General features: G+C 42.9%; 1 protein-coding gene across 6 annotated transcripts in view; it reads left to right on the top strand.

Annotated features, from left to right (window-relative positions):
• The window catches only part of NADK (NAD kinase), a 158,826-nt gene extending 137,517 nt beyond the window's left edge, over positions 1-21,309 (top strand). For all 6 annotated transcript variants that reach the window (XM_077457630.1, XM_077457633.1, XM_077457631.1 and 3 more), the window contains 6 exons: positions 1,869-1,971; positions 7,137-7,288; positions 9,727-9,826; positions 10,046-10,203; positions 16,650-16,732; positions 19,536-21,309. In XM_077457630.1, coding sequence (XP_077313756.1) covers positions 1,869-1,971; positions 7,137-7,288; positions 9,727-9,826; positions 10,046-10,203; positions 16,650-16,732; positions 19,536-19,689 — 750 coding nt within the window. In that variant the 3' untranslated portion in view covers positions 19,690-21,309. The remainder of the gene's footprint in view (positions 1-1,868; positions 1,972-7,136; positions 7,289-9,726; positions 9,827-10,045; positions 10,204-16,649; positions 16,733-19,535) is intronic.
• Positions 21,310-21,533: the final 224 nt, after the last annotated feature.

Raw genomic sequence — 21,533 nt, 5'->3', positions numbered from 1 at the left:
TTATTTTTAATTTTTACCAAAAATATGTAGAAGAATACATATTGGCCTAAACTGAGGGGAAAAAAACAGTTTTATATATTTTTGGGGGATATTTATTATAGCAAAAAGTAAAAAAGAATGCGTTTTATTTAAAAATTTACTTTTTTTTTTTTAATAGCGCAAAAAATAAAAACCGCAGAGTTGATCAAATACCACCAAAAGAAAGCTCTATTTGTGGGGAAAAAGGGACGTCAATTTTGTTTGGGTACAATGCCGCATGACTGCGCAGTTGTCAGTTAAAGCGACGCAGTGCCGAATTGCAAAAAGTGCTCTGGTCAGGAAGGGGGGTAAATCCTTCTGGGGTTGAAGTGGTTAAAGCGGGGTTCCACCCTAAAGTGGAACTTCCGCTGATCGGAACCCTCCCCCCCTCCGGTGTCACAATTGGCACCTTACAGGGGGGAGGGGGGTGGAGATACCTGTCAAAGACAGGTATTTACACCCACTTCCGGGCATAGACTCCCGTGGGAGTCTGTCATTTCCTGTCCTGCCGCTCTGTCTGCTGGGACACACACGGGTCCCAGTGACAGCGCGGACAATTCCTATTGCGCTGCGCGACTCGCGCATGCGCAGTAGGGAACCGGGAAGTGAAGCCGATTCGCTTCACTTCCTGATTCCCTCACCTAGAATGGTGGCGGCAGCAGCCGAGAGCCGAGCGATCGATCGGCCTCGGCTGCCAGCATCGCTGGAACCCGGGACAGGTGAGTGTCCATTTATTAAAAGTCAGCAGCTGTAGTATTTATAGCTGCTGGCTTTTAATATTTTTTTTTTTAGGTGGAATCCCTCTTTAAATATTATTGGTAAAACAAAGGCTGGATACATACAGTATTAAATGCAGATATTACACCAATCAGCCATGACATTATGACCATTGACCAGTAAAGTGAATAACGGTTATTCTTTTTTTTTTTACAATACTACCTGAAAGAGGGTCTGATATATTTGGCAACAAGTAAACATGTTGTCCCTGAATATGGTGTTAAAAGCAGAAAAAAATGGGGAAGTTGAGGATTTGAGCAACTTTTGTCAAGGGCCAAATTGTAACGACTAGACAACTGGGTCTTGGCAGCTCCAAAACTGCAGCTGAAATGGGATGTTTGCAGTATGCAGTGGCCAGGAAACAGCCTTGCGGTGAGAGGAGGCTGACCCATGTAGTTTAATCCAATAGAAGAGCTATATAGCTCAGATTGGTGAAAAAGTGAATGCTGGTTCCAATAGGAAGATGTCACAACATACAGTACATTACAGTTTGTTGTGTATTTGCAAGACCGGTCAGGGTGCCCATGCTGACCGTCTCCACAGCCACAGCATCTACAATGGGCACAAGAGCATCAGAACTGGACCACGGAGCAGTGGACGGAAGTGGCCTGGTCTGACAATCCATGTTTTCTTTTATATCATGTGGATGATAGGTTTTGTGTGTGTCACTTACCTGGGGAAGAGATGGCACCAGGATACAATATGGGAAGAAGGCAACCCGGCAGAGGCAGTGTGATGTTTTGGGCAATGTTCTGCTGTGAATCCTTGGATCCTGCCATTCATGTGAATATTACTTTGGAGTCCAAAGGTCAGGGCTGTATTGGTGCCAAAAATGGGACCTACTCAATATTTGGTAGGTGGTCATAATGATATGACTGGCTGGTGTGTACGTCATTTTAAAAACCCTTGAGTGAATAAAACCTTTAAAGTTCCTCTAAAAATCTTTCATTTGATTATCCTGTCCACCAACTTCCCACTGAAGGAACATACCTTTTGGCAAAGTTTCTGACATATGTGTATCACTTTTCCCGCACATTGCCTCAAGATGGGAGTAACTCTCTTTCTCTCTGCAGGACAGTGTCCCTCCTGTGATGGCGTTTCACTTGGGATCACTGGGGTTTCTCACCCCTTTCAGCTTTGACAACTTCCAGACTCAAGTCACTCAGGTTATAGAAGGTAAGAAAAGCCACTGAGGTCAGCACACGGGCAGCCAAACTCTTCTGCAGTGGGCAAAGCCATGGCGTTCCTCTATTGTCTCAGCAAAGTTAATGAACACTCAGTGAATAGTGTGTGCTGCAATTGGCATGTTTCTTTGTGTCAGAGCAATTTGCTAAGCAGGCTGAAAAGAAGGCTGGTTACCTCTGCTGATCTGTGTACTGGGGACAAGTTGGCAGCCAGTAAATGGGCTTTGTTTTTTTGTTTACATGAGAAAAATGTAAAAAGCTCAAATATAAAGGAGTAAAGCAAACACCATGTGAGCAAATCTCTATACTAATGTGCATACAGTTCCTTTTGTGAAAAACATTTGCAGTGTCCTAAACAGCTATGTACAAACTATTTTGTTTGTGTTTGAGCTGCTTTCCTTTCCCCACAAGTCAATGTGGAGTCAAAAGAAGCTCAAATCAGCTTGATGCAGAAGCATTTTGCAGCATCTTCCTGAGCACAAGACAAGTAAAGGCGCAAAGAGCCAAGAGTAATATCACCCAAAACGGAAGGACTGTCTACATAGGGACATATAAGTATACAATATAGCTCTGTATATATTTAACAGTCAGGTCCACTGAAGTGTGTTAGTCTTTTAAAAGGAGTTCCACATGCAGGGCTGCCACCATCAGGGAACTGAAACCAAGTTCCCAAATTGCTGCAAAATACAAAGACGAAAAAAGGGGGGCATGATGAAAGAGCGCGGTCGTCTGTCCATCACGACCCGAGCGCTCAGGAAATGCGTCGCCAGGAAGTGACGTCATAGCTCTGCATCCTGCTTGCCACAGCGTTCCAAGCCTCACTTCAGGATAACACACTCTGCGTCCACTACAGCCGGAAAAATCGGACATCAAACAGTGGAGAGGACATTTGCGGACTGAATCATCAATATGACGGAACGAATGAGATGACCCCAATTTTAATGCCCGTTTTGTTCTTGGAATATGTGAGTGCAAATCTGTTTGCTTATTAATAATTTCGTGAAGTTTTTAAAAAAATCTGCACCCAGAGGCGCCTCCCTTTTTTTGTCTTTGTATCTTCCTGAGCAACCAAAGGAAAGTTAGTGTTTGTTACCCCAACACTTCATATTCCTGATATGTGTCTGCTGTACCATGTACTTGTATGAAAAAGTATCCTGTTCTCTTTGTATTGTTTCGATTGTGTGAAATCCCTGGTGTTCCTGCTAGTCCCCTTGCTATTAAAAACTGACCACACTCAGCAGAAGAGCACACTGTGGTCACTTCTCTAGCTATGCTGGGAACTCGGTGTACTCTCTTACAATGATCAGACTTCTTCTAACAGTCCCCACTGCACAGCCATTCACTGGCAAGCTCAGTGTGCTCCTGCTTCTCCTTCCCCAGCTCTTATGTGTGTGTGTGTGTGTATATATATATATATATATATAGATATATATATAGATATATATATAGAGAGATATATATATAGAGATATATATATATATATATATATATATCTCTCTCTTTCTTTTTTTTTTTTTTTAAATCTATTCAAAAATGTTTTGCCTTTCATTTTAACCACTTAAGGACCGCCGTATTGCCATTGTACGTCATCGCAATGGCACAGGCAGGTACAAGCACGTACATGTACGTGCCTGCCTTCCAGCGGGTGGGGGGTCCGATTGGACCCCCTCCCGCTGGATACGGTGGTCCGGTTCGCTTCAGGAGCGATCTGTGATGAGGGGATGGCCGTTGGTTTCTGGCCACCCCCTCTGGATCGCTCCTGGCCAATGAGAAGCTTCCTCCCACTGTGTATTGTATACACAGGAAGGAGGAAGTGATGTCATTCTCCTCGGGGCGGTCTTTTTGACCGGACTACGAGGAGAAGACAAAAAGTAAGTGCACCAAAACACTACTCTAACACATAGGTACACAAACCCCCCCCCCCCCCCCCCCCGATTGCCCCCCCAGTCACAGTGTCACTGATTGCATTGATCATTTATTTACAGATCAGTGCATTCAGTGTCAGTTGTAACAGTAAAAACTGTCAGGGCAGTGTTAGGTCCAGGGTAGCCCCCTACCCCCCCAATAAAGGTTTAACCCCCTGATTGCCCCTAGAGTTAACCCTTTCACCCCCTTTTGCCAGTGTCACTAGGCGATCATTTTTCTGATCGCTGCATTAGTGTCGCTACTGTCGCTAGGTAGCTAGTTAATTTTTTAGGTTCACCACCAGGTTTTTATATCGCTAGGTACCCCGATATACTACCCAATAATGGTTTTAACCCCCTGATTGCCCCTAGTTAACCCTTTCACCCCCTTTTGCCAGTGTCACTAAGCGATCATTTTTCTGATCGCTGCATTAGTGTCGCTAGGTAGCTAGTTTTTTTTTTTTTAGGTTCACCGCCAGGTTTTTATAGCGCTAGGTACCCCAATATACTACCCAATAATGGTTTTAACCCCCTGATTGCCCCTAGTCAACCCTTTCACCCCCTTTTGCCAGTGTCACTATGCAATCGTTTTTCTGATCGCTGCATTAGTGTCACTAGTGCCGCTAGGTAGCTAGTTATTTTTTTAGGTTCACCGCCAGGTTTGTATAGTGTTAGGTACCCCCATATACTACCCAATAATGGTTTTAACCCCCTGATTGCCCCTAGTTAACCCTTTCACCAGCGATCACAGTATAAGTGTCACTGGTGACGCTGGTTAGCCAGTTAGTTATTTAGGTTCCCCGTCAGGTTTTTATATAGCGCCAGGGACCCCCATATACTACCTAATAAAAATTTGAACCCCCTGATTGCCCCTAGTTAACCCTTTCACCACTGATCACCGTATAAGTGTTACGGGTGACTCTGGTTAGTTTGCTTTTTATAGCATCAGGGCACCCACCATTTATTACCCAATAAAGGTTTAACCCCCTGATCACCCGGCGGGTGATATCAATTAGGTTTTAGGGTCAGGGTCTGCATCGCCCCAGGCAGCGCTAGGTTAGTGCCAGTACCGCTAACACCCACACGCAAAGCATAAACCTCCCGTAGTGGTATAGAATCTGAACAGATCAATATCTGATCTGATCAGATCTATACTAGCGTCCCCAGCAGTTTAGGGTTCCAAAAAAACGCATTGTTAGCGGGATCAGCCCAGATACCTGCTAGCACCTGCGTTTTGCTCCTCTGCCCAGCCCACCCAAGTGCAGTATCGATCGATCACTGTCACTTACAAAACACTAAACACATAACTGCAGCGATCGCAGAGTCAGGCCTGATCCCTGCGATCGCTAACAGTTTTTTTGGTAGCATTTTATATTTAAATCCGGAAGGCAGTGCTTGGTTTTCGGGGTCCCGTACGTGGCTAGGCTCCCAAAAAGTCCCCCACATGTGGTATCCCCGTACTCGGGAGAAGCAGCAGAATTTATTTTGGGGTGTAATTTGACTTATGCCCATAGCATGTGTGAGCAATATATCATTTAGTGACAACTTTGTGCAAAAAAAAAAAGTTTGTAATATTCCCGCAACTTGTGGCAAAATATAAAATATTCCATGGACTCAACATGCCTCTCAGTAAATAGCTTGGGGTGTCTACCTTCCAAAATGGGGTCATTTGGGGGGGTTTTGTGCTATTTTGGCATTTTATGGCCTTCGAAACTGTGATAGGTAGTGAGGAGTGAAATCAAAAATTTGCACCCTTAGAAATCCTGAAGGTGGTGATTGGATTTCGGGGTGCCGTGCGCGACTAGACTCCCAAAAAGTCCCACACATGTGGTATCCCCATACTCGGGAGAAGTAGTGCAATATATTTTGGGGTGCAATTCCACAAATAACCATGGCATGTGTGAGCAATATATCATTTAGTGACAACTTTTTGTAAAAATTTTTTTTTTTGTTGTTGTCATTATTCAATTCCTTAGGACAAAAAAAATAAATATTCAATGGGCTCAACATACCCATCAGCAATTTCCTTGGGGTGTCTACTTTCCAAAATGGGGTCATTTGGGGGGGGGGGGGGGGGTTTGTACTGCCCTGCCATTTTAGCACCTCAAGAAATGAGATAGGCAGTCATAAATTAAAAGCTGTGTAAATTCCAGAAAATGTACTCTAGTTTGTAGACGCTATAACTTTTGCGCAAACCAAAAAATATACGCTTATTGACATTTTTTTTTACTAAAGACATGTGGCTGAATACATTTTGCCCTCAATGTATGACTAAAATTTAGTTTATTCGATTTTTCTTATAACAAAAAGAAGAAAATATCTTTTTTTTCAAAATTTTCGCTCTTTTTCCATTTATATCGCAAAAAATAAAAATCGCAGAGGCAATCAAATACCATCAAAAGAAAGCTCTATTTGTGGGAAGAAAATGACACAAATTTCGTTTGGGTACAATATTGCATGACCGCGCAATTACCAGTTAAAGCAGCGCAGTGCGAAATTGGAAAAAGACCTCTGGTCCTTAAGGTGTTTATTGGTCCGGGGCTGAAGTGGTTAAACTGAGTGGGTTGTTTTATAGGTTCATTGCTTACAATCGCTTTAAAGAGAGACTGCCACTTTGCCTGCTTAATGCAAATTGAGAGGGTCTACACATAGCCCTCAGTCCCTAATCATGTATACTTTCCAAGCCACATTCACTAACCATCTCCCAACAATGCTGGAGACCTCACTAACAGAGCAGGGATTTTGAATATGGGGGAGCACATGAATCCCTATGTGTGAAATCAGCTGATCACCAGGCCCAAGCACTGTCACTTGGTGGTTCCATGATATACCCCCCCCCCCCTTCTAATCTCTAACACTGGAGTTTATACAGTAAATTCACAGTGGGGAGGTGGAAAAGGAACATGGGTGTTAAAGTATATATGCTTGTGGATGGTAGGCTATATGCAGACACTGTAAGGACTTTTTCAGACCTCTTTCTGAAAAGCTTTCCAGTATGGCAGCAGCCGGTAGGCATTCAGAAAGCAAAGCTGCTCCCCAGTAGCTACAGTAAAGTAAGTGAGCCTTGTCAGCCTAGCTCAAGAATTGAACTGTTACTGGCAGGAATACCACATAAAAAAAAAAAAAGGTTGAAAGATGGAAACAAGGGCAGGCATCACATCTGAAGACTGGTAAGCTGCTACATATTACAACTTGTGAGCATAGAAGTGCTTTAATCTGTTCACTATACCTAGACTTTTACATATTCTTTCAGGTAATGCAGCCCTGGTCCTCCGCAGCAGGCTAAAAGTGAAGGTGGTCAAGGATCACAGGGAGAAGAAATCCCTGGTACAGAATGGACTGGAGGAAAATGGCCTAATTGTCAACAAACCTGAGAAGGAGCTGATCAAACAAACAAAATATCAGGTATGTACCATATATCAGGCCTGCCTTTTTCTGTTATTTTTTTAGTTGATTAAAGTATTTGTGAACATTCTACTATCATAGCCAATTGTTCAACATTACAAAGCATTTTCTAACTAACTGCATTTATTAAAAAAATAGCAATTGCTTTCTATGGTGATCACATTACCGCACCACAGCCTACAATCTTCCCTGTTTCCCATTGCAGGGCAGCATATCTTTGTATGTTGGCGTACATACAGCAGCTCCCGGTTTCTGCTTGGACTTGCTGGACACACTGCCTACACCTACCCCACTCAGCCCTGCTTTGTTTATTGATGGCGGCTTCCAGTAGAGGCCATAGTCCGTCCACGCAGCAGAACTGAGCGAGGAAGTGGCTGCCAAAACTGATTATGAGAGATACAGGCATGCCGTACATCAGCACAGCATCCTATACCTCAAAGCAGGGTGTACAGCTACGTAAATGGAGCAGACCAGCGCTGATCTACTTCTGATTGAAGTTTTGTAGAAGTGGGACTGGTGCAATCATCGGGTATTTTTCACCCATCAAAGGAAAAAAAAAAAAGAAAGATTTACCAACACTTGCATAAAAACACACACACCTATTTTCGATGTTACTTTGGGGTAATATACACATTAGGTTGAAAGAGTTATTAAAGGATAGGTTCAACAAATAATGAATAACCTTAGACCTTGAAGTGGACCTCAGTGAGCTGGAAAAGTAATTGAGGGCCTGAAACTCTTGGAGGTAACAGCATGCTCGCAAAAACACATACTCGCATTATTAAGTATTTACAATTGCACATTCTCATACTTTCAGTCGTAGCAAGCAGCACAATTGTTGGGAGGAGAGCAGAGTTGGTAAGGTCCGTACAAATCAGTGCAGCCACTGTAATCTAAACTTAAAACTTGCAAAAGAATAATTTTTGTATTGCTCTGCAAGTAGCACTGTTCTAGGGCATGCAAGCTTGTTCTAATGCTACTAAGGAGTGAGCATGAAAGGCAAATCACACTGCAGATAATGCTAGTTATATGCTATAGGTCACCCTATAAAAGAAAGTGTGTATGTTACGCTTTACTGATAGGATTTGTTAAAGTGGTTGTAAACCCTTACAAACCACTTTGACCTACAGGTAAGCCTAGATTAAGGCTTACCTGTAGGTCCAAGAAATATCTCCTAAACCTATACGGTTTGGGAGATATTTACCCAAAGACAGCCACCGCAGGCGCACTGGGCAGGCCGCAGATCGCGGCGATATGCTGCCAGAGTCGGCTCCCGTGTGCATGCGCGGGAGTGATGTCTTCGCGGCTCCAGCGAATCACAGCGCCGGAGCCGCGAGACCCGTAAGTCGCTCCGGGATCCATGGCAGCGGCGAAGAGGAAGACGGAGGGCCGCTTCAGGGGCTTCGTTCTCAGGTAAGTTATTCATAATGAGCTAGTATGCTATGCATACTAGCTCATTATGCCTTTGCCTTGCAGGGTGTGTTTTTTTTTTTTTTTTTTTCCCTTTACTTCCTCTTTAAAAGCTAGACATTAAAGCGGTAGTAAACTGTAGCAGAGTTACCTGTAAGATAATGGAATAATATGTTAGTAAGCTTAATGATTAAGCGCACCTGAAGTGTGTGAAACATGTCTACCAGGAATTCTGTTCCTGTAGTATCTTTTGGGATGTCCTAATAAAGGATCTTGGATCATCATAGTGGTGTGTGGCCATTTCTTGTATTTCTGTTGTACACAGAGGCGATCCAGGGTGGGCACCCACTGGATCTATCGGGCTTCTCTTTCTCACCTGGAGCGGCGAGTTCTCCTTGTTCAGTTAATGAACTGCTAACCTTAGAACGAAGCCCTCCAGTGGTGTGCTAAGAGGGCTGAAGTCTTCCCCTGGTCTTCTGAGTTCGAGGGCTTTGGTGCTGTGAGTGGACCGAGCTGCAATGACATCACTCCTGTGCTTGCGTGCGGGGGCCCTTGATTCTGGCACAAAGCTCTGAAGGTCTAACACGGTATGCTGGACCTTCAGAGCGCATGCGCCGGTGACATCACCGGCTGCATACAGGGTGAATCTCTCCTAAACTGTGCATGTTTAGGAGATATTCATTTTACTTACAAGCAAGCCCTATTATAATGTGATTATGTGGTGCAACATTGCACCCTTTGCATGTTCTATGGGGCTAAATCACACTAAATTGCACCAAAGTAGTGCAACAACCTTTTTCAAAATTGCACCATTCTGAGTCGCATTGATTAGAAAGGGCACAACAAGATTTCCCTTGTCATGTGATTCTGTACAACTCAAGTGCCATTGGAAGTCTCACTATCCTGAACCAGGCCTTAATTGTTTGGTTTTAAATATACTTTAATATTTAAATTGTATTATATAATTTGTAAAATTATAAAGAAATAGGTCTAACATGGTCACACGATGTGTAATGTGTACATTTCAGGTGTTGAATGAAGTAGTAGTGGACAGAGGTCCTTCTTCTTATCTCTCCAATGTCGACGTCTTCCTGGATGGGCACCTCATCACTACAGTTCAGGGAGATGGTATGTTACTATGCTTGTGCTCCTCTAGACTTCTCATGTAGATGAACAGAATTGACACGGTTTGTGTGGAGATGGCTAAATGCAACAATTGAACTTGCTGTTCATTGATCCTTTAACTTCGGTGCATTAACGCTAAATAAGTATACAAAGTGGGAAAGTGGGGAACAATGAACTGTGTAATAATTGCTATAATCACTGTTTGTGGTCTATCTTCTGCAGGGGTCATTGTGTCTACGCCAACAGGCAGCACCGCTTATGCAGCCGCAGCTGGAGCCTCCATGATTCACCCTAATGTACCTGCCATTATGATCACCCCAATCTGTCCCCACTCTCTTTCCTTCCGGCCAATTGTGGTCCCCGCAGGAGTGGAACTTAAAGTAAGTTTTTCTTTTTTTTTTTTTTTATCTCTGTTACTTTTTCTGTAAGCGTTGATGATAGTATGGCAGGACAACAAGAGGATAGCACCACCCAGAAGCCTTTTCGAGTGACTTTGGAGCTACACAGCAATACAACTTGTCTGATATTATCCCAAAATGTTTTTTAAACAATGTTCTGTGTCCAGTTTAGCTTTCAGTTTAAATCGGCTAAATACATTCCAAGTGCATAAAAAACAAAATAAAAGTGGTGCAAACTCCAGGGGGAGGGGAGAGTGACGTACATGCTCAAAGACCAACAACCCTGATGGCACAGCTAGACTTCTATGAGGAAGCAACAAAATCACGGCTTTTCCCAAAAAAACACGTTTTTTCTCCAGTTGCCTCAGGATGGCGATGTTGAGGTCTTGCCAATCCCCCACCCCCTCTCTCTCAACCTCTCTTTAACACCCCTAAACTGCTTCCAGAAAGAGAGAGGTCCAGAGAAGGGAACCTCAGAAAACTGGACTTTGAACAGACCCTGAAGAACCTTCACAAAAATCTCCGATACTACCCAAACGAAAATATCTAAAGCCATACAATCTCTTACAACTCAGATTGCAACATAGTATACATTAAAATTAATAAAATAAGTAAAAAGAATAATAAAAAAAAAATCTGAAAAACAAACCCAGTCGCACTGTGCGCACTCACAAATGCAAACATTTATGCAATCAGTGATTGCACCACACGCTTTGAACATCAGAGCAAGAACAGTAATTCTAGGGCCATCATTTACCTTTCCCTCTAGAATGATAACCTGTAATGGCTTTTCAAGCAGTGCTAATGGGCAGTTTTTGGTAATGTTCTTTTTTTGCCTTTCACAACCATGCACAATTTTAGGGCTTGAAATGTTTGGCATCTTATTAATAGAAGCAACCCTTTCTTTTATATTTTACAACAAAAAATGGGTATTATGTTTATGTGGACTCAAAGTCTTTTTAGTTTATTACTGAAAATATGGGTTTGACAAACCGTTGCGCAAATATCACATGACTTACAGCTGGCAACGTTTTTTTCTGCATAGGCTTTGTTTTCAGGAAATATATTATTTGTTGGTTTCATGTTTGTTTGTTTTTCTAGCAAAAATGCAGATTATCCAATTAAAGCAGCGTTCCACCAAAAAATTGAACTTTCACTTTAAGTACTTGTGACCCCCTGACATGCCACATTTGGCATGTAAATTTTTTTTTGGAGTGGGGGGGTACCTACTTTTCACAGGTATCCAGCTCCCACTTCCTCTCCTGGCGCCGCGATGCAGAGCGGAAGTTCACCCCTCCCCCTCCCTCCCTACAATCTTCTGGGACACATCACAGGTCCCAGAAGGTTGCCTGGCCATTCACAATGTGCAGCGTGGCTCGCGCATTCGCAGTGCACACCCATCTGTGAAGCCACAGCTGTGCACCCACATTTGCAATGCCAGCGTTGAGGAGAGGTAGAGAAGTGAGGCTTCGGGAGGCCGCATCACTGGACCGATGAGTGTCTGTTTATTAAAAGTCAGCAGCTACACTTTTTGTAGCCGACGACTTTTAAATGGGTGAAACTCCACTTTAACCACTTCAATACAGGCACTTTCACCCCCTTCCTGCCCAGGCCAATTTTCAGCTTTCAGTGCTGTCGCTCTTGGACAATTGTGCAGTCATGCAACACTGTACCCATATGAAACTTTTATCATTTTCTTTCCCACAAATAGAGCTTTCTTTTGGTGGTATTTGATCAGCACTGCTATTTTTTGCTGAACAAATAAAAAAAGACCAAAGATGTGAAAAAAAAAAAAAAGTTTTTCTTTGTTTTCTATTAGGCCCCCTCACACGACTTGTCTGTCCACGGACTCCACTTTGCTCAGCAAGGATAATGCATTACTGATTGGCATCTCTGGTGGGCATCTTTGTGGGCACTGCTGATGGGGCTGCACTGATGAGCAATACACTGATTATCAGCGCAGGTGGCCCCCCCCCCGCTGTCTGGCTCTCCTCTTATCCTGCTGGATGTCATATGACGCGCAGTCAGGATAAATAAGCCACCGCCCGGCCCTCACTCTACTATAGGTGGGGCGGGATGTAGTGAAGGACCGGGCTTATTCTGACACTTTTTGTTAAAAAAAATGTTTTCTAGAAAACTACTTGAAACCCCCAAACATTTTTTGAATTTTAATTTTTTTGGCCTTCTTAACATCGGCTGTGAATCGGAGGAAGCACCATGACATCGCTCCGGTCCTCCTAGGCCATAGAGATGAGCAGAGACCATCTGCTTATCTCTTACCTTCCTCTGCTTATTTCTGGCCAGCTGCCATAACAGCCATATCAGTTTTCGGGCCTCCCGATGAGCCTGGTAAACCCGAGAACCACCACAGAGCTGTGGGGGGGGAACCCTTCCCACTACTTCTAAGCCCTTGTACACACGAAAATACAATTAGTGCTGCGCTTAAAGGCACCTATTTGAATAGGTGAAAGAAGTGAATAATGTGCATAACTGACAATACAAGCAAGTGAATACAAAGGTTCATGAAATATTTGAGAACAGTCCCAAAATTATTCACTCTGGTGCGTCCAAAGCTAAATTACAAGTCCACAGATGGCATTCAAGGTGAATTATCCTGTTACGTTCTCAGCCCTCGGCAACTCTTGGAATTGGATTGTAAGCAAGTAGAAAGAATAAGTACCCTTACCGGATGGGTTGGACACATCCACCTTATAGTAGTGTGTCTTGCGAGCTTATGGGGGGGCTCCAGCCACTCACCCCAATACACCGACCCGATGTTGTTTTCCTCTCAGGGTTCCTTGCGGTCTCCAGATAGAAAAGGTGAGTGGGATTTCTGTGCCATACACTGCGATCGAACTTGATGCCAGACGTCTCGTAAGAGTTCACCATAAAAGGAATAGAGCATAAAAAACGCTTCGCATGGTGAAATACAACCAATGATGGTTTATTGAAAAAAGTTTTCGATGAACAGAACTAAAAATATAAAATCACGTGATACATAAAAAATAGCAATGTGGGGAGCAGACAACTGCTAGCCCTACGCGTTTCGACCTCAAAGTCTGCAACAGGGGCAAGACATGCCCCTGTTGAAGACTTTGAGGTCGGAACGCGTAGGGCTAGCAGTTGTCTGCTCCCCACATTGCTATTTTTTATGTATCACGTGATTTTATATTTTTAGTTCTGTTCATCGAAAACTTTTTTCAATAAACCATCATTGGTTGTATTTCACCATGCGAAGCGTTTTTTATGCTCTATTCCTTTTATGGTGAACTCTTACGAGACGTCTGGCATCAAGTTCGATCGCAGTGTATGGCACAGAAATCCCACTCACCTTTTCTATCTGGAGACCGCAAGGAACCCTGAGAGGAAAACAACATCGGGTCGGTGTATTGGGGTGAGTGGCTGGAGCCCCCCCATAAGCTCGCAAGACACACTACTATAAGGTGGATGTGTCCAACCCATCCGGTAAGGGTACTTATTCTTTCTACTTGCTTACAATCCAATTTCAAGAGTTGCCGAGGGCTGAGAACGTAGCAGGATAATTCACCTTGAATGCCATCTGTGGACTTGTAATTTAGCTTTGGACGCACCAGAGTGAATAATTTTGGGACTGTTCTCAAATATTTCATGAACTTTTGTATTCACTTGCTTGTATTGTCAGTTATGCACATTATTCACTTCTTTCACCTATTCAAATAGGTGCCTTTAAGCGCAGCACTAATTGTATTTATGTTATGTGAACTTGGTTTGTTTGTGTGCTAGCAGCTGGGCTGTGTTTTTCACAGAAATTTTATAGTTTTATCACTTCTTCCTTTCACTTGTTTTTGTTTGAAATAGCGCGGTGTTTTCTTTTTGTTTTGCAGTCCTTGTACACACGGTCGGAGATTCCGACAACCAAATTTTTTTTGTCCGAAACTGTTGTATACACACGGTCGGACGAAGTTGTCTGAAAATCCGATGTGATGACGCGATTTTGTTACGACGGGACTATGTTCAGGCTAGTAGCCAATAGCTTTGATGTAGGAATTTGATCTGAGCATGCGTGGCACTTTGTCCGATCGGAATTCTCTACACATGATCGGAGTATTTTGTCGGAAAATATTTCCGGCAAGTTAGAAAATTTGGTCCGACGGATATTCCGACGGAAACAGTCCGATGCATACCACACACAGTCGGAATATCCGACAAAACGCTCCGATCGGACACATTCCGTCGGAATCTCCGATCGTGTGTACAAGGGCTATAAGTGATACAGCGGCTAATCTGCAACTTTTTGCTGAAAGAACAGTGCCTGAGGAGAATTTTAATACGGGGTTATGGCATTTACCTACAGCCATAGCTCTGGTATTACACATCAAACTGACATATTTTCCCAGTTATGCGGTCAGCAAGTCGTTATAACGCGTGTTAAAAAAAAAAAAAAAAAATCTTGTAGAAATCTGATTAAATTGAAGTTTCAATCAGGCTTAAATTAGTAACATGTAGATAACTCTGTCATGCTATCACTACTTTTGTCTGTATGCAGCAGCTATAGGCTGAGTATTGTCCTTATGTGCTTTTTTTTTTTAAAGTATGGCAAATGCATCATTATATAATAATACAAATACTGAGCACATGCAAATCTTCTTAGTCAGTTTTTGCCACAGTGCTGTTAAAAAAATAAATAAATAATAAGTGTTTACAACAGTGGCAAACTATTTTACCCTAGGTTTCCAGAATGGGTATATACATTAAATATGTGCATACTAATAGAGTCTCCAGGTTGCCAATTTAAGTTTAACTAGTTACTTAAAATGTAAACCATGCCAGCTCTTTTTATTTTGTGTTCCTTTTGGCACTGGCCTGTGGTGTGAGCATTTGTGCATTTGCAACCATCAACATAGTCCTGTGTACACAAGGGCAGTGCTTAATCACATCTTTCATCAACTACACTGTCATACATTAACTGTATTCTTTATATAGTATAGAAGATTACAGGATTCAACCCTTAGGCCCCTTTCACACGATCGGCCCACAAAGATCCACCTGTCTGTTTTTCAGGTGGATCTAAGCGGGCCACCCATTGACTTGTATTGGCAGGTGGATGTCAGTGGAGATGTGTCCGCTGACTCACGCCTGCCATCTGATCCGACAAGATATGCTCAAAACAGATGGATGCCGATATGTTCACCATCCGTCCTTCAGATCGGATAAAAACGGACAGCATCATCCGATCTCCCCATAGAGAACAGCAGGGCTCTGACAGGTCTGTCCCTGTAAACTGAGCAGAGACGGATCTGTCATCTGCTCAGCGAGGATCAACGGAGCGTTCCCCGTTGAGCGGATCCTCCCCGAGTGAAAGGGGCCTTAATGAGTCAGTCTAACCAAAGTGAATATTTTCAGTTTTTGCTACAGCAGGGATCCGCAATTAGCGGACCTCCAGCTGTTGCAAAACTACAAGTCCCATCATGCCTCTGCCTTTGGGTGTCATGCTTGTGGCTGTTAGTCTTGCTATGCCTCATGGGATTTGTAGTTCTGCAACAGCTGGAGGTCTGCTAATTGCATATCTCTGTGCTAGAGGATAGAGGTTCAAAGAGGTTGTAAAGTCAGCATTTTTTTTGCCTACAATAAAAAAGATGTTATACTTGCCTTCTCTGTGCAACAAAATTGTACAGAACTCCCTGAACCATCTCGACCTCCAAATCTCCCACTTCCTATGGAGCACCCATGCAGGCGCGCTATTGAACCGGGCCATATGCTTCCATAGACACACACCGTGACTCGGCTCTGCCCTCACTTTTGACTTGCAGTAGCCAATGGCTATCACTGCTCCCAGCCAAGCTTGTGAGAGAGACATGCAGACAGGCACAGTGCTGGATTGATGTAGGACTCGGTAAGTATTTAGGGAAAGGGGGGGAATAGCAACTAGAAGTTTTTTTTTTTTGTTTTTTTACTTTAATGCACAAAATGCATTAAGGTAAAAAAACCTTTTGACTTTAGAACCACTTTAAATCTCCTAACAGACTGCTGGGGACATCTTTGCCCTTGAGTTCCCAGTTCCTCTCACCTGCCACAGTTATTTTGGGGCCATCTCATTCCTTGTAAGCAATTTATATTCCCGAGAATGGAATAGGATGAGTGGGATGCACCCCTCTTCTAGCATGAAAAGTCAAGGATGGAAAGAATCTGAACAAGAAATAGTTGCAGAGCCAACTCACCATTTACACACAATCCAATTTTGCAAGAAGTAAGTTGGCCCACCATACTGCTTCTGTAACTAAAATAGTCTTGAGTCTCAATGATTTGTATGCCTATACCATCTACAAATGTGGTATATGTGTATGTTAAACAGAATTGTTATGTATCGGCGAATAGCAATATTTTATTTTGAGTAATTGTATTTTTTCATAAATCAGTTATTTCAAATATTACATTTTTTTTCATTTCAGATCATGCTATCCCCCAATGCACGAAACACTGCTTGGGTTTCGTTTGATGGGAGAAAGAGGCAGGAGGTTTGCCATGGAGACAGGTGAGACCCAGCATAGTGAGAATGGGCAGCTATATAACAGTAACTTACTGAGAGAGGTGTGTGCGTTGCCATTGTTGACCTCCAGCGAAGAATACAAGCTGTTGATTTTAGCATTTTGTGTAACCTGACCACTGAGATTTAATTATATTGTGTGAAAATTGTTATGTTAATGTTGTAGTTTTAGTCTGTTCTCTTTAACCACTTCCCGACCAGCGCACGACGATGTACGTCGACAGAATGGCACGGGCAGGCATATTGGCGTACATGTATGTCCAATATTCGTTGCCACCGTGCCATCGGGAGCGCGCCGCCGGCGGCGCGCTCCCACGCTGGTCGGGACCCCCGTGAGTCCGGTCGCGGGACCCGCGGACTTGATCGCCGCGGGCATCCCCGCGATCGTCTCACGGAGCGGCCGAATGGAGGAAATGCTGTATAAACAACATTTTTCCATTCTGCCTAGCAACTAGTGACGCTGATCTCTGCTCCATGTGATTGGAGCAGAGATCAGTGTACACTAAATGAAAGCCCAACCCCCCCACAGTTAGTAACACACCCCTAGGAACACTTAACCCCTACACTGCCACCCACTGGTTAACCCTTTCACTGCCAGTGTCATTTACACAGGAATCACTGCATTTATATAGCAGTGATTACTGTATAAATGACAATGGTCCCAAAAATGTCCGATGGGTCCCCCACAATGTCGCAGTCACAATAAAAATCGCAGATCGCCGCCATTACTAGTAAAAAAAAAAATAATAAAAAATTATTAATAAAAATGCTATAAAACTATCCCTATTTTGTAAACGCTATAACTTTTGCGCAAACCAATCAATAATCGCTTATTGCGATTTTTTTAACCAAAAATATGTAGAAGAATACGTATCGGCCTAAACTGAGGGAAAAAAATGTTTTTTTATATATTTTTGGGGGATATTTATTATTACAAAAAGTAAAAAATAATGCGTTTTTTTCAAAATTATCGCTCTATTTTTGTTTATAGCGCAAAAAATAAAAACCGCAGGGGTGATCAAATACCACCAAAAGAAAGCTCTATTTGTGGGAAAAAAAGGACGTTAATTTTGTTTGGGAGCCACGTCGCACGACCGCGCAATTGTCAGTTAAAGCGACGCAGTGCCGAATCGCAAAAAGTGGTCTGGTCTTTGACCAGCAAATTGGTCCGGTCTGAAAGTGGTTAAGGTGCAAGTACACCTTTTCTTTAAGAATCCTGTCTTCTAAGAAGATTTTTCTGTTAAAGGTGCAATTTAGCTTTTATATACCTTTTGAAGACTGTCCGCCATAGTTCCAGCAATGACCCCCACCGCCTTAGGGTCTTACAATCTATGTTGTTCCATTGTTAGGAGCTAAAGTTCATATATCTTACCATCAATGTCTTACAGAGATATATGGAATAACCATATCTCAAATGCAGAACAGAGCACCTCGTCGACACAGTTATAATGAATTTAATGGTCTTACTTGTCACCACTTCATCAGGTGTTCATGAATACTCAAAGTGGCAGGGTAACGTTCTAGGGAAATCTGTGCCCTCTCAGAGGACTGTGTTCCACTGACTTCCTTTACTGGGTGCCTCAGAACACAATTCTACGTAGTGTATGTATAGCCAATACCTTTTTTTTAAATGTTGGATAGAATGGGAAGGGTTAGACTTTCTTTCACATTGTTACTGCTGTTTGTGTTCTCTTTGGAGTTATTCATCCTTTATAATGGTGACCGTTCTCGAGAAAGTGAGGGGAAATCCCAAATTTTAGAATTGTCCTCAGAACAAGAGATAAGGGACTTGCCAAAGGAGATTTTCTTAAACATCCTGTTGCATCTCTGGACAAAAAGTGAAGAAAAGTTCCTCCAGGGTGCACAGACTGGCAGTGGTTTTAAACCATCACTACTCTATCCAAACCGAAACAAAAAGCGTTTTGGCTATACACAAATTTTTTTGTAAAATTTGGTTTCAGGAAAACAAAAGGGTGGTAGTTGGGCAAGCACTGTGTTCTATTATATATTCAAATTTATGGTAGGATTTTAATGTCCCCCTTCACAACACCACATACTCACCTTTCTTAACACTCACCTACCCTACTACTCTTTGAACTGCTGGAAGTGAGGACAGATACTTGTATAAGGAAACTTACTCAGAACTTAGACAATACTGAGGAATGAATCTTTGCCCTATCTAAGAATACTGGGCCAAGCACCAGCACCAGCACCAGCACTGTCACATGGGAGAAGGGGAAAAGTCGCATGCTTCTCTCTATCTGGAAGTACTGGATTCAAATGAAACTTGCAGTGCCACTCTAAGCTAAGACAAAGATCTGCTTGCCAGTTGCCCTGAGGGAAACTAGCGCCAGTGCACCATTTAGAGTTAGAGGAGCATTCTCAAAGAGAAAGAAAGGTGCCCCTCAAAAACCCAGTGCATTAGTGTGCAGATGAATGTGGCCTCAACCAGCGCCACTCCAGCCACACCGCCCTAACATGTTTCGCTCCATGCTCAATGGGGCTCGGTCACAGCAGGTCAAAGGGGGGTGTGGCTGGAGCTGCGCTCCAGCCACATTACGGTCACCTTAATCTACAGCCTAATGCACTGGTGTGGTGAGTGTCGCCTATTCCTCTCTTGGAAGTACTGGGTGTTTTCTTTGCTCCCATTGGCTGGACAGAGTGGTAAGTGAGTGAAGGAGTGAAATATACTGCTGGGGAGACTTTGATAAGCAAAACACGTTCGCTTTAGGGCTTTGTTTATAGCACCCTATTCAGGCTTACTGGCTAACATTTATTCTTGTCATTACAGTATTAGCATCACTACCTCTTGTTACCCCGTCCCTTCCATCTGCTTCCGGGATCCAGTTAATGACTGGTTTGACAGTTTGGCTGAGTGTTTGCACTGGAACGTTCGCAAGAAACAGAACCATTTCACAGTCGAAGAGGAAGAGGAGGAGTTCTAGCCTTGGCCATGACTCAGAGACTCAAGTCAACAGGGCCCTCAGCAGTTTCCATTTACAGTGATCTTTTCTCCTGGCCCTTCTTATGGACAAAAGACCAAATCAGTCAGACGTGTTTTTATGAGCTACCAGCTGCAAGTTTCTGGTCGACTGACAACCAGCTTCTGATATTTATCAAACCTAGCATTCTCTCTTAAAATTTTAAGACAGAAGTTTAATATGTGTTTCTTTATAATGAAACTTTAAAATGAAAAGAACTTTTTGCTGCCTGCAATCTATAGGGCCTGATTTATGAAAAAAAAAAAAAAAAACCTGAAGGAAAGCGCGGGGGGGGGGGGGGGGGGGTTTGGGCGGGGAAAATCTGATTCCTGCAGCAACCAATCAGATGCTACCTTTTTCCCTAGAGTAGATGTGAAAAATAAACTGAAAGCTACGCTCCAGACAGACAAATGGCTACATACACAGTTGAAATACATATATGTAAACTGCCAAAAGTTTTGTAGTTCTACTAATCTTGAGATCCAGTTAACTCTTTCCTGCCAGACAGAACAGTCAGGTTGGTGATCTCACTTTTCTCGACTGCAGTCAACCTAGCTTTGTCACCACCCCACCCCAACCTGTTGATTGCATTATGAAGAAGCAGAGGAATGGTGACAAGGCCATCTCTCTGCTCCTGTCTGCAAGTTCATGGTACTGGAGTGAGAGCACTTTGCAAAACCCTTTTCTCTTCCTGAGTCCTGTTGTGCAGGAAAATACTGTAAGATATAAGTTAGATTTTAGTACATTTACAATGCTGTATTTAAAAACAAGTTTAATATTTTTGATGAATACCTTAGCATTTAGCTTTAAAATGTTATACTTGGGTGGTTGCTGACAGGCTGAATGATCCAGCAGACTTTCTACACCTGTGGGGTCCTACAGAAAGAAGCCAGTGGGTTCGTTTAAAGGCGTAGCTCACATTTTATACCATGTTTCACGGTTACACCAATGTTTAGGATGTAACATAAACCAGCATCGCTAAAACTCAAATCTCCTCCCCCCTTTCCTGTACCTGAATTTGTGGAGGTGCTTCTCCCTAGGAGAAATCTTTTTCTCTTTTTAATTTATTGTGGCTCTGCCTGCATAGCTGCATCACTCATGCCTCCGCACTGTTTCTGAACATTACTAGGAAGCCCATCTGCCACCACTGCATGTGGGTCTGTAAGAGAGTGTGCAGGCGATCCCACCTCCATCACTGCTCTGTACTTCAGCAGCACTTCTGCCTTAGCTCCATACCTCCGTACAAACCTGAGGCTGGGGGAAGAGTTTAAAGGGCCTGTGCGTTGCAACTGCAACACAGAGATCACAGGTGCAAATCTCTGCAGGCTCCATTGCAAACAAGTAGTTAATACACTTTGATCATGAGATTAATATTGCCGTGTTTACAGTTGAAACATCAGCTTTATCTTTGAGGTCTGGCTGGTTGCTGTGGGGAACACCTCCAGTTTTACCCCTATTTCTAGTAAATTGGCCCCCACTGTTCTTTACTGTGCAGTTTGATGCTAACAGCAACATGGTTATAGAGTTGTTTACATTTTATAATTGTCTCATAGATGAATTCTATAAAATATATTTGTTCTTCTATCTCCCGAGGTTATTTTAAGAAATGTGTGATTTTCATACTCTACATTCATTGAAAAATAACATTTCCTTGTTCCTGACATCATGTTCCAATTACCCATTTTATCAGCTCTGTTACTTATTGGACAGTACTTTTCTTAAAGGCAAATTTCACAATACTGATAAATATGATAGTGTCAGACTATGAAGCAAAAAAAAATGTTGAAGTGTCTATTTGGCCTTTGGAA

The sequence above is a fragment of the Lithobates pipiens genome, unplaced genomic scaffold, assembly GCF_037356315.1.
Source record: "Lithobates pipiens isolate NorthernLeopardFrog02 unplaced genomic scaffold, aLitPip1_a1.2 Scaffold_27, whole genome shotgun sequence".
Classification (NCBI taxonomy): domain Eukaryota; kingdom Metazoa; phylum Chordata; class Amphibia; order Anura; family Ranidae; genus Lithobates; species Lithobates pipiens.
This window is presented reverse-complemented; position numbering and strand designations above follow the sequence as displayed.